The sequence below is a fragment of the Mobula birostris genome, chromosome 6 (assembly GCF_030028105.1).
Source record: "Mobula birostris isolate sMobBir1 chromosome 6, sMobBir1.hap1, whole genome shotgun sequence".
Classification (NCBI taxonomy): Eukaryota; Metazoa; Chordata; class Chondrichthyes; order Myliobatiformes; family Myliobatidae; genus Mobula; species Mobula birostris.
The window spans coordinates 79737567-79750752 of NC_092375.1; the positions used below are offsets into that span (position 1 = coordinate 79737567).

Below are 13186 nucleotides of genomic sequence, written 5' to 3' on the forward strand. Positions count from 1 at the left end.
AAAGTTAGATTCAATCCCCAATTTTGGTGTTCTCCTAATTTAAGGTACTAAGGAATCAGATGTACTGCTTTGAATTATAATGTTGTAATCTGCAAGGCTCTTTGTTTCACTTGTACAAACTGGTTCAAAATGAAAGTACTTTGTGGGATTAGTTCTAGCGTATTTATATTCCCATTGATAACAGGGGCACTTTAGTTGTTTCTTTGCTGTGGTGCAAAGGAATAAATTGGTAGTGGAACCTGTGCAAATTGATGGATAAAGAATTATTTTGGGACAGGTATTGTAAGCTAGTGGTTGAACATTCAATCATCAACGTAAATAAAAATTGCTCCCTTGATGCTAATAGTAGTTTCAGTTACGTTTCTCAAACTTTGTGAAAGCACATGATAAAGACATTATTACTGGGCTATGGCAAGAGGTCATAGACTGTTCAAAAACTTAGCTAGTTGGCAAATTTAATACATAGAAATCTGCAATTCAACGAATCATAATTAAGGAAGCAACATTCAGTCAAAGTGATTTGATGTTTTGCATTTGTTATGCAACAAATTTCTCCCTGTATGTATTGTTTCTGCTAGCCTGCAACCCCATCAAAGTATCAAAATATCACAAGATTATAGAAGGCTACAGCTCTGACAGAGTGGATTAACTTGGCATGCCGTGAGCTATGTTGTCCTATATCATCGATGGAAGAAGGATCAGACATATTGAAACCTGTCTTAGTTTCCCAACCACCCCACCTCCCCAACCCATCACAGCCGAATGATACTGAAACCACAGGCTGAAGATCAGACTGTAAGGCTTAGGTAGAATTCGAACCTGGGAGATGCTGGTCTCTACAGTGGGTAATATCATGGGTGGTAATCATCCAGCCTTGTTGTTATTTATTACTGTATCTGAGAGTGCCAGTGGTCAATTATAGATAGTAGTAATCATCTTAGTGTTTAAAATATTCTCTTCAATCAGAATGGCACTGCTAGAAGGCTGCTGCCTCACGGCTCCAGTGGCCCCAGTCCAATACAGACCTCCACTGCTACTTGTATAGAGTTCGCACGTTCTCCCCGTGAGTTTTCCCGTTCCCCAAGGTGTGCGGTTTGGGAGGACTGCCGGTGTAAATTGCTCCTAGGTGACTCTGGGTATGGGGGCACAGGGTGGAGGGAGTGCGGTTGAAGAGAATGCAGGGAGAAGAAGTGTGGTTGTGTAAAATAAGTATAAATGAAGAGTGTGTGTTGTAAACGGTAAACGGTGAGCCAAAGTGTCTGTTTCCATCATACGTGATTTTATGAATTAACACTTGGAGGGGCAAAAGCTACAAATGGATTGTTGAGTTATTGTCTCATTCTTGATAATAGTAGAGTGTGATTGTTAATTATGTGTTTCTGTATTTCAGCGGTGTCAGACCTGGACAGGGAGAGTAAGCTAACAGTTCATTTCAGAATTCCATGGCATCAGCAGAAAGATCTACTCCACCTGTCAACCAGACCACAATGTATAGAGGAACTTCACCAACGTGCCATACAGAAACTACAGTCCCGACATAGAGGTAAGTACGAACATCTGGAAGTACTTTGGGATTATGGACAGCGTAGAGTTCATTCAAAGTTGATTCGTGTTAGGCTCCATTTTAAGGCTAGATGGCTGCTTGAGAATGAAATGCTTGGGAATGACACAAGTGGGTGGGATTAGATGAGATGTCTCTTGCAGAGAGGGCTCCGTAAGTTGCTTTGGCTGGTGTAAAAGGTAAAATCCGGGGTTGTTGAGAGTGTGGGGAGAATAAGTTACAGGGGAAATTCACCCTCAATCTCTCAAGTATTTAGGAGGACACATGCATTGACTCCTGGTGGTCCGGTTGCCTACAAGTGCTCCCTACCCGAGCTGTTATTCATGAAGTGAATGGTTACGTAGGTACAGTGGTTGTAGAATTGTGATCTGGAAAACAGTCAACAGCCACAAGAGAGATATTAGTGAATTATTTATGGAACAGGAACCCAACAGGAGTCAGGATCCTCAGGAAAAGGAAAGCACACACATTTTTTGCTGTTTTTCTGCAAGGAGAAAATCACTCTCTTTTCTGTGCCTTATTTTCTATCATTGAAGCCACTGGGCACAGTGGTTGCACCAGAAATAGATTTGTCAGACCATATTGGGAAAATCAGAGGTGACATCAGTAGAAACAACTGCATACATTATTAGGTTCTTGTCACTAAATCATTCACTGAAGAGAAGCAGAGAGATGCAAAAGAAGCCAATAGCTATTTTATACATGGTAGTTTAAAACTGAAATCATTGTAACTGAATCCTGCAAAGTGGAGGCTAGATACACATTCTACACAGAAATCACCTTAAACCAACAAACCAAATGTAATTCACCTGCATCAAGGTCACATTGTTAGCAACCCTCAACCTATGGGCAAAGCTGGGAGGCTGGATGTGACAGTTACAGACCGACAGCAGACTTACTTTATTTTGATTAGGGGTGCATAACTTATTCCCATTTTGTGACGTGCCCATCATTGTGTTAATCTGAAATATAATTATACTGTTTCCCATTCCCTATCATTTTTGACTGTTGTCTCTCAAAAGCAATGGCCTTTTCTGAGTGAATGAGGACCTCATCTAAAGATAGGACTTGACCATTTCCTTGACAGAAGCTCTGAAGCACTTAACCATTGTTTGCACCTTCACCAGAGATTCATCTCTGCAAGAATGTCATGGGTTCAAGTCTTACCCCAGAGACTCAAGTCCAAAATTTAGGTAGGGATTCGAATATAAGAGTGAAAGATCTTCTTTCGGTTGCATGGATTTCTACTGGGTGCTCCAGTTCTCAATCCTGGGCCCAACATATTGATGAAATTACAAAGAAGGCATGCCAGTGGTTATATTTTACTAGACGTTTTGAGGAGATTTGGTATGTCACTGAAGACTCTAGCAAATTTCTACAGATGTACTGTGGAGAGCATTCTGACTGGTTACACCACTGTCTGGTATGGAGACACCAATGCTCAGGAGCGGAGGAAGCTGCAGAGAGTTGTAAACTCAGCCAGCTCCATCATGGGCACTGACTTCCCCACCACCAAGGACATCTTCAAAAGGCAATGCCTCGGGAAGGTGGCATCCATCATCAAGAAACTTCACCGTCCAGGACACACCTTCTTCTCATCCAGTACGGTACAGTGCAATTCTTAAAAATTACGATCAATTACAATAAAAAGTGTAAGAAGAGAACAAAGTAGTGAGGTAGTGTTTATAGGCTCATGGATCATTCAGAACTATGATGGCAGAGGGGAAGAAGCTCTTCCTAAAACGTTGAGAACGTGTCTTCATCGGCTCCTCTCTTATGTAGTAATGAGAAAGAGGGTATGTCCTGGACGGTGAGGGTCCTTAATGATGGATGCCACCTTTTTGAAGCATCACCTTTTCAAGACATCCTCGCTGATGGTGAAGCTGGTGTCACAACCATGGATTCGGCAGCACAGTAGATACGGCAATTGCACTTGTGAATTTGCACGTGTCAGCTAATTAATATTTAATCATAATAGTATTTAACTCCATGCTTGTCATTGTAGTGCTTGTCGAGATTTGGACAGAGCATAGCAACGCTTGCTGCTATTTTGCATTCAGCCTTCCCTGAGATATTGGACTTTCAAGTCAACTGACTCTGAAGGCGAGTGGTATTCGTTTAATGTTCAGATGTTCTTTTCAGCCACAGTGTAGGCTTCGTGTTCCTTTTGAGAGTTTTAGTTAACGGCCCTGTTTGGCCCAGCGTTTATTGTTTATTTTCCCTTTAACACTGTTCGCATTGAAGTCTGTGAACTGTCGACCTGCTTCAGTGTCTCTCACTCTGCACCTAGGCCATGTCCAAACCCGGTGACAGCTGGTGCCCGTGATGGAGTTGGCTGAATTTACAACCCTCTGGAGCTTTTTCCTATCCTGTGCATTGCTGCCTCCATACCAGGTGGTGATGAAACAGAATGCTATCCATAGCACATTTGTTGAAATTTGCCAGAAGCTTTAGTGACATACCAAATCTCCTCAAACTCCAAATGCAACATAGTCGCTGGCATGCCTTATTCATAATTGCATCATTTTGCTGGCTCCAGGATAGATCTTCAGAGAGGCTGACAACCAGGAACTTGCAGCTGCTCGCCCTTTTCACTGCCGACCCCTCAATTTTTTCCTGTTTTTCCCTTCCTGGTCCACAATCAATTCTTTGGTCTTACTGATGTTGTGTGGCAACACCCCTCAACCAGCTGATCTATCCATCTCCTGTACTCCCCTCCATCACCATTTGAGATTTTGCCAACAACAGTTGTGTCATTGGCTAACATATAGATTGGCCTAGGCACACAGTCATAGGGTAGAGAGAGTAGAGCATCATTGATACGTGCTTAGCTTGCTATGTGCCAGTGTTGACCGTCAGTGAGGAGATGTTATTTCTGATCTGCACTGACTCTGTTCTCCCTTTGAGGAAGGCAAGTATTCAGTTGCAGAGGGAGGTGTAGAGAACCAGGTTTTGAAGCTTGTTCATTATTACTGAGGGGATGGTAGTGTTGAACAATGAGCTCTAATCAATAAACAGAAGCCTGATCTGTGTATTGTTGTTGTCCAGGGGGTCCGAGGCCAATTGGAGAGCCAGTGAGTTTACATCCACTGTAGACCTGCGTAGTGGTAGGCAAATTGCAGTGACTCCATGTCCTTGCTCAGGCAGGATTAATTCCAGCCATGACCAACCTCTCAAAACACTTCATCACAATAGATGTGAGTGGTACTGGGCGATTGTTACTGAGGCAGCTCATCCTGATCTTCTTGGGCACTGGTATGATTCATGCCCTTTTGAAGTTGATGGGAATCTTTGATTGCAGCAGTGGGAGATTGAAGATGTCCTTGAACATCTTACTTAACATCAATCTTTGGTTAAGCATTTAATTAATTTTGAACAATGTTGTGGAATGAAGGGCTGGTTCCCATGCTGTACAGTTCTGTATTCTATAAATGTTGGCCTTTCTAGATAACTATTAATAGCAAAGCCAGTTCTGCTACTTATCTCAAAGCTGAGATAAATTAAGAATTCAATTTAAAACTTGGCTAGTCTGAGTGAGACAGTGCTAAACTAGGCAAAGCACTCGCCCAGTTCTGTGATAAAAACACTTGGCAATTTTATAGAATTACTTTACTTTACTTTATTTTATTGTCGCCAAACAATTGATACTAGAATGTACAATCATCAAAGCGATATTTGATTCTGCGCTTCGCATTCCCTGGAGTACAAATTGATAGTAAATATTAAAAATTTAAATTATAAATCATAAATAGAAAATAGAAAAGGGAAAGTAAGATAGTGCAAAAAAAAAACTGAGAGGCAGGTCCGTATATTTGGAGGGTACGGCCCAGATCCGGGTCAGGATCCATTTAGCAGTTTTATCACAGTTGGAAAGAAGCTGTTCCCAAATCTGGCTGTATGAGTCTTCAAGCTCCTGAGCCTTCTCCCGGAGGGAAGAGGGACGAAAAGTGTGTTGGCTGGGTGGGTCGTGTCCTTGATTACCCTGGCAGCACTGCTCCAACAGAGTGCGGTGTAAAGTGAGTCCAAGTACGGAAGATTGGTTTGTGTGATGTGCTGCGCCGTGTTCACGATCTTCTGCAGCTTTTTCCAGTCTTGGACAGGACAACTTCCATACCAGGTTGTGATGCACCCTAGAGGAATGTTTTCTACGGTGCATCTATAAAAATTAGTGAGGATTTTAGGGGACAGGCCAAATTTCTTTAGCTTTCTCAGGAAGTAAAGGTGCTGGTGGGCCTTCTTGGCAGTGGATTCTGCTTGGTTGGACCAAGTCAGGTCATTTGTGAATTATGATATTTAAATATTAGTTTGCCATGCATGGTAGCTCTTTCTGTGTTTTACCATGTCCAATTCAGACGCCTGGGGAATTAACATTGGAACTAACATTGATGGTTTCCAGATGTTGCAGGGTTAAAGAAAGAGTCAGAGAAATTTGAGTGTAGGAGCCTTAGTCGTTCTGATGAGATCTTTAAATTTCTAGCCAGGTCCCGAGCTTGATCTGACACCAGTTCCCAACATCTTGCCTTGGCACTTTTCAGCTTGCTAAATGAAAGAACAGTTCTCACCTCTTTTATTAGCACATTCAAGGCTTCCTCAAAGAAACAGATGCTCTTCTTGCAGCAATTTTCCTCCCGGTTTGCCTACTGAATTCTTGTTTGCTGTCACTTAGGAAAAATGCAAACTTTGAGTCCCTGCCCTAAAGAGACATTGGCTGCATTTAATGGTCATTGCTGATGCCTGCTATGCTGTAATGCCCTCAGCTGGAGGACACCTGATATGTATGGGTGCCACAGTAGTGTAGCAGCACAGCTTGGGGGCATCAGGGTTCAGAGTTCAATTCCAGCGTCCTGTCTAAGATGCATGTGTTTCTTCCAGGTGCTCCAGTTTAGTAGGTTAGTAGGTTAATTGGTTATTGTAAATTGTCCTGTGATTAGGCTAGGGTTAAATAGGTGGGTTGCTGGGCAGTGAGGCTCGGTGATCCTGAAGGGCCTGTTCCACACTGTATCTCTGAACAAAATACAGTAAAGTAAATCAGACAGGCAAGGACAAGGAAGAAAGCAATGAGATTCAAATATTGAGCAAGGTTTGATCAGTAACTGGAACTGATACTGGATCATGATGGAATACGTATATTTGTGTTTACCCCGGTATGAGTGTCAATTTAATGCCTCAGTGGTATAAATCAATTTCTTAGTCAGTAAACCAGTTTTGGAAATGATTTCCTGTTATCAGATTAACGTTCAGTGCTCAGTATTTAAGAGATGTAGGACTATACATCAATGCGTAGGTCAATATAAATAATATTTAATGTGGCAGATTTCATCATTAATGCACTGATAAGGATAACCTTTGAACCATGTGCAAGAACAGCTCCCATCATAGGTAACATCAGCTAGAGCTTCTTGACGTGAGCTATAACGATATAATTTGTAATGTGACAAACATTAACTAAACCCTTTTGTCATACTGTATAGTATAAGTTATTTGTGATATTAAGTGTTTCCCTTTTCAAGAACAATTTGTGGTTTTATTTGTTCATCCAGTTGTGGAATAGTGAAAGGATAATGGAGCTTTACCTCACTGGTGTAGCCATTGACATATTAAGCATTCGTAGTGTGTGTTCTGATCTTCAGTGAAAATGCATTCCCTCCTAATAAAATGGTTTTGCTCAAACTCCGTAGTGGGGTATTTTTCACTACGCACACCCACTGCTCTATGACCGCAGGAGAACAGATTCCTAATTTGTTCCAACGAATATTAAGCTAAGTAGCTGTGTATGTGCCTGTAAATATTAAAAACATTCATCCCTTAGGGGATATCTACCTTGCAAGTACTGATGTAAAACTGAAGATAGTAGCCGAGCAATCCATTTCATTCTATTGCTGACTTTTATTTCTTTTGAAGTAAATTGGTGATTATGAAGAGCAAACTACAACTTACTGGACACATTTTATATTATTGAACAAAGTCAAAGATCCTTCCCAATATTCTGAAATGTGTTTGTGACCATTTTTTATGTTAAAACCATTGAATCTCCCAGCCACCATTACTCCTTGCTGTGTGAGGGCTCTGACAGAAATATATCTTCCATGGACAGCAGTGGTTGTTGTAAATCACGTTGTAATGGCAGTAGAGTTCACAGCTCTCACTGGTATACATTTCACATCATGTGGATTAACAAGGGCAAGGTCAAATAAAACCAGGAGCCCATCCCTGTTACCAGTTGACATTGAATCTGATCCCAGGTTCTTTGATTTGGGTGACACCACTTTATCACAAATAGCAATGCTTGTGAGTATATCTGGTGGTGGTGGGATTTATCGTGGTAAACCTAGAATTGTTCAGCTTTGGCAACATTTGGATATACCTGGGAAACAGATACAGCCTCAAAGCCATGTTTCATCATAGTGAGGTTGATTCTGTGAGCAGAAATTTCAAATAATTATTTTTGAAATTTGGGAAGTTTCCTTAATACATCATCACCACCACCATTCATTAGAAAAGAGTGAAGTGAGAGTGAGGTAAATTTTACAGGGAGACACCATCCCTTGATAGGAAAAGACAGAATGGCAAGAACAAAGTGGAGTAGCAAATTTTAACTGCAATGACAATGTGTAATGGCAATCAACTCTTTCATATTTCTGAAAATGTATTATTTGAATATAATTTTGTTATTGGATTCAGGCTTAGGAAGTGCCGCAGAGTAAAGATAATTTTCTAAATATGGGTATAGATAACACGGAAGATGCAAGATAGAATATCTCCTGTACATCTGTTTGTCCTTCCAAGAACAACTCGAAATGTGTATGCTATTGGAGTCAGGACCATACCATTGTTGTATTCAGCCCAATCTGAAGATAACCCAACTGAAATCTTCATATCAATGAAAATTGCAAAAATCGGTGAAATAATTGATGATAATTTCAGCAAAAAAGATCCCTTTTGAGATCTTCATTCACCAGCTGAATTTTCTACACCAAAGATGACATAAGACCTTAAGATATAGGAGCAGAATTAGGCCATTTGGCCCATCAAGTCTGCTCTACCATTTCATCATGGCTGATCCAATTTTCCTCTCAGCCCTAATCTGCTGTCTTCTCCCCGTTTTCCATCCTGGCTTGACCGATCAAGAACCTATCAACCCCTGCCTTAAATATACATAAAGACTTGGCCTCCACAGCTGCCTGTGGCAAAGAATTCCATAGATTCACCATTCACTGGCTAAAAAATTCCTCCTCATCTCCATTCTAAAAGGATGCCCCTCTATTCTGAGGCTGTGTCCTCTGGTCTTAGACTCCCCCACCATCCACTCCAATTCCACTCTATCAAGGCCTTTCACCATTCAATATGCCTCAATTAGGTTACCTCTCATTCTCTTGAATTCCAGTGAATACAGGCCCAGAGCCATCAAAGGCTCTTCATATGACAAGCCGTACAATCCTGGAATTATTTTTGCGAACCTCCTCCAAACCCTGTCCATTTTCAGCACATCCTTTCTAAGTATAGGGGCCAAAAACTGCTCACAATACTCCAAGTGAGGCCTCACCAGTGCTTTATAAAGTCTCAACTTTACATCGCTGCTTTTATTTTCTAGTCCTTTTGAAATGAATGCTAACTTTGTATTTACCTTCCTCACCACAGACTCAACCTGCAAATTAACCTTTAGGAAATCTTGCACAAGGACTCCCAAGTCCCCTTGCACTTCAGTTTTTTGTTTTCTCTCTCCATTTAGAAAATAATCAACCCTTTCATTTCTTCTACCAGTGCATGACCATCCATTTCCTGACATTGTATTCCGTTTACAATTTCTTTGCCTATTCTCCTTATCTGTCTAAGTACTTCTGTAGCCTCTCTACTTCCTCAAAAGTACCTGCCCCTCCAACTACCTTCACTCAGTGACCACTTCTTTAGGTAAATCCTGTACCTGATAAAGTGGCCACTAAGTATATGTTTATGATATTCTGCTGCTGTAGCTCATCCACTTCAAGACTCAATGTGTTGTGCATTCAGAGGGTTTTTCTGCACACCACTGTTGTCATGTATGGTTATTTGAGTTACCATCACCTTCCTATCAGCTTGAACAAGTCTGGCCATCCTTCTCTGACCTCTGTTATCAACAAGCCATTTTCTCCTACAGAACTGCTGCTCACAGGATTTTTTTTTTTGATTTTTCATATCATTCTCTGTAAACTCTAGAGAATGTTGTGTGTGAAAATCCCAGAAGATCAGCGGTTTCTGAGATACTCAAACCATTCCATCTGGCACCAATAGTCATTCCACAGTCAAAATCACTTAGATCACATTTCTTCCCCATTCTAATGTTTGGTCTGGACAACAGCTGAACCTCCTGACCATGCCTGCATGCTCTTATACATTGAGCTGCTGTCGCATGATTGGCTGGTTAGATATTTCTATTAACAAGCAGGTGTCCCGGTCTACGTAATAAAATGGTGACTGAGTGTTTGTTTCACATTCACACACATTGAAAAAATACACCATTTAAACTAAATCATTCAATTATATTTTTGAAGTTCTAATAATTCAAGGGAGATTTTGAGTAACAATACTAGGAAGCAAAAACAGTTAAGCACCATTAATTTAAACAACAGTGAATATTAACTCAGGTATTTAAAATACATGTAAATTGACTGTCTGTACGCCATATTATTGGAATAGGGTGGTGAATTTGTGGAATTTGTTACCACAGGCAACTGTGGGGGCCAAGTCATTGGGTGTATTTAAGGCAGAGCTTGGTGGGTTCTTGATGGGACATGGCGTCAAAGGTTACAGGGAGAAGGCCAGATAGTGGGGCTGAGAAGGGGAAAAAGGATCAGCCATGATTAAATGGCAGAGCAGACTCGATGGGCCAAATGGCCTAATTCTGCCCCTATGTCTTATGGTCTTATGATCTAATAGAACCATTGAACATGCTGTAAGTCAAATCATGTGTAGGTACACTGCCCAAACTTCTCAGCGTAACTACTGATAAAAACTACAGGGAATTGGGACTTTGCACCTGGGCTACAGAGGGAATTGAGCAACAGGGTACAGTTGGAATAATACTGATGAAAACCTTCCAGAAGATTTGGAACTTTCACATTCATATACATGGACCTCAGACCTCCTGTTTGGTCCTATGGCAAAAAAGTTATGCTTCTCTGCTCTTTTTGTATCTTAAATGCACAATATTAATCTTTACCTTGTATTCCTTAGATTTTCTCTGGAGCTATTTATGGGAAGAGGGAAGTGAAAGATGCCATCTACTTTGGTGTTCTTTTGCTGAGAGGTTGCCATTCGTATCTTAGTATTTGTCCCTTTGAGGTTGCAAAGTGTGATTGTTTCAAGATCAATTCAGCCTGGGTCATACGGAAGTTAGAATGAAGTTTTCAACCTTTTCTAAAATGTGGTCAGCTCGCTGAAGCCAGTTAGTTATTGGATAGCATGTGGCAGTGGCGGGGAAGAAAACTGATGTGAAATAATTCACTGGGAAGCACTGGAGGTGGCTACCAGACTGCAAAGGGCACTGCGATTGCCACATGCAGCACAGCTGACCCAGCCAACTGAGAGTCGAGTAGGTTAGCATGGCAAGAGGGGGATGAATCCGCTCTGGCAAAAGAGTCCATGAAAACAGCAATCAATGATCAGAAAAGGTGAGCAACAGTTCATTGCCATTTGTTTTGCGCAACTGACCTGTCAAAATTCCATAAAATTCAAAATTCTGGCATCTCACTTCTCCCCATATTTCAGAATCAGAATCAGGTTTTGAATTGAATTGTCTTTATTTCTTACATCCTTCACATACGCGAGGAGTAAAAATCTTTATGTTACGTCTCCATCTGAATGTGCAATGTGCAAATTATAGTAATTTGTAATAAATAGTACGTACAGTAAGATATACAACAGAACAGTCAATATAGCATAGAAATACAATTGTGTCAGTGTGAATTAATCAGCCTGATGGCCTGGTGGAAGAAGCTGTCCCAGAGCGCGTTGGTCCTGGCTTTTATGCTGTGGTACCGTTTCCCAGATGGTAGCAGCTGGAACAGTTTGTGGTTGGGGTGACTGGGGTCCCCGATGATCCTTCGGGCCCTTTTAATGCACTTGTCTTTGTAAACATCCTGAATAGTGGGAAGTTCACGTCCACAGATGCGCTGGGCTGTCTGTACCACTCTCTACAGAGTCCTGCGATTGCGGGGAGTACAGTTCCCATACCAGGCAGTGATGCAGCCAGTCAAGATGCTCTCAATTGTGCCCCTGTAGAAAGTTCTTAGGATTTGGGGGCCCATACCGAACTTCTTCAACCATCTGTGGTGAAAGAGGTGCTGTTGTGCTTTCTTTCACCACACAACCAGTATGTACAGACCACGTGAGATCCTGGGTGATATGTATACCGAGGAACTTGAAGCTGTTCACCCTCTCAACCCCAGATCCATTGATGTAAATAACATCACTGGCATGTGTTGTGAAATTTGTTTACTTACCAACAGCAGTTCAATGTAATACATGATAATATAGAAAGAACTTAAATAAATCAATTACAGTATGTATATGTATATTGAAGAGATTAAAAATAGTGCAAAAACAGAAATAATGTATATATTTATAAAGTGAGGTAGTGTTCATGGGTTCAGTGTCCATTTAGGAATCGTATGACAGAGGGGAAGAAGCTGTTCCTGAATCACTGAGTGTGTGCCTTTTCTACACAATGCTTAGCTTTCACCCAAGGTAGAAATGTATTTATTATCAGCTCTATCAGTTGGATGTTTGTGGCAATGCATAAATCAGCTGCTGCATTTCTAACATCACTGCAGGGAGTGCATTTCCAAATCATCACTCTCACCCCCCCCCACCCCTAACACACCCACAAACCCTCCACAAATCATTTAGCTATCAAGTGCTTTGGAATATTCTGCAGTTGGGCTCCATCATGGGCACTGTCCTCCATTGTATCCAGGACGTCTTCAAGCAGCGATACCGCAGAAAGGTGGCAGCAACCATTAAGGACCCCCATCACCCAGGACATGCCCTGTTCTCATTGCTACCATCAGGGAGGAGGTACAGGAGCCTGAAAACACACACTCAACAATTTAGGAACAGCTTCTTCCTCTCTGACATCCCATTTCTGAAGGACATTGAACCCATGGACACTACCTCACTACTTTTTTATTTCTATTTTTCCACTACTTATTTAACTTAACTATTTAATATATATAATTACTCATGGTTTTTCCATTATTATGTATTGCATTGTACTGCTACTGCAAACACAACAAATTTCACAACATATACTGGTGATATTAAACCTGACTCTGACTCTGAACCACTGCGTAAGTGTGCAAGAGCCTAGCGCCTGTCGGAAAGTTGGGTGAAAAGGTCACCTGGTGGTCAGATTGTGAAATTATACTATTGCATTTGATACCAGCATGTTTTAATTATAAATTCAAAAGTACAAAGTCTAATGAGGAAGAAAGCCCGCATAAACAATGGAAATGTAGGTTGAAATAAAGGCGTGGGGAATAAAAGGAGATATGCTGTAAATATTTAGCAGTCCATTTCTCAGACGGTGTTTGTGAACCGAGAAACAGAATTAATTAAAAAGATAAAATCTGCAGATGCTAGAAATCCAAG

General features: G+C 41.2%; 1 protein-coding gene across 2 annotated transcripts in view; it reads left to right on the forward strand.

Annotated features, from left to right (window-relative positions):
- Positions 1-13186, forward strand: part of LOC140199132 (actin remodeling regulator NHS-like) — a 467573-nt gene that overhangs the window by 360875 nt on the left and 93512 nt on the right. For both annotated transcript variants that reach the window (XM_072260706.1, XM_072260707.1), the window contains exon 2: positions 1391-1543. In XM_072260706.1, the coding sequence (XP_072116807.1) occupies positions 1391-1543 (153 nt within the window). The remainder of the gene's footprint in view (positions 1-1390; positions 1544-13186) is intronic.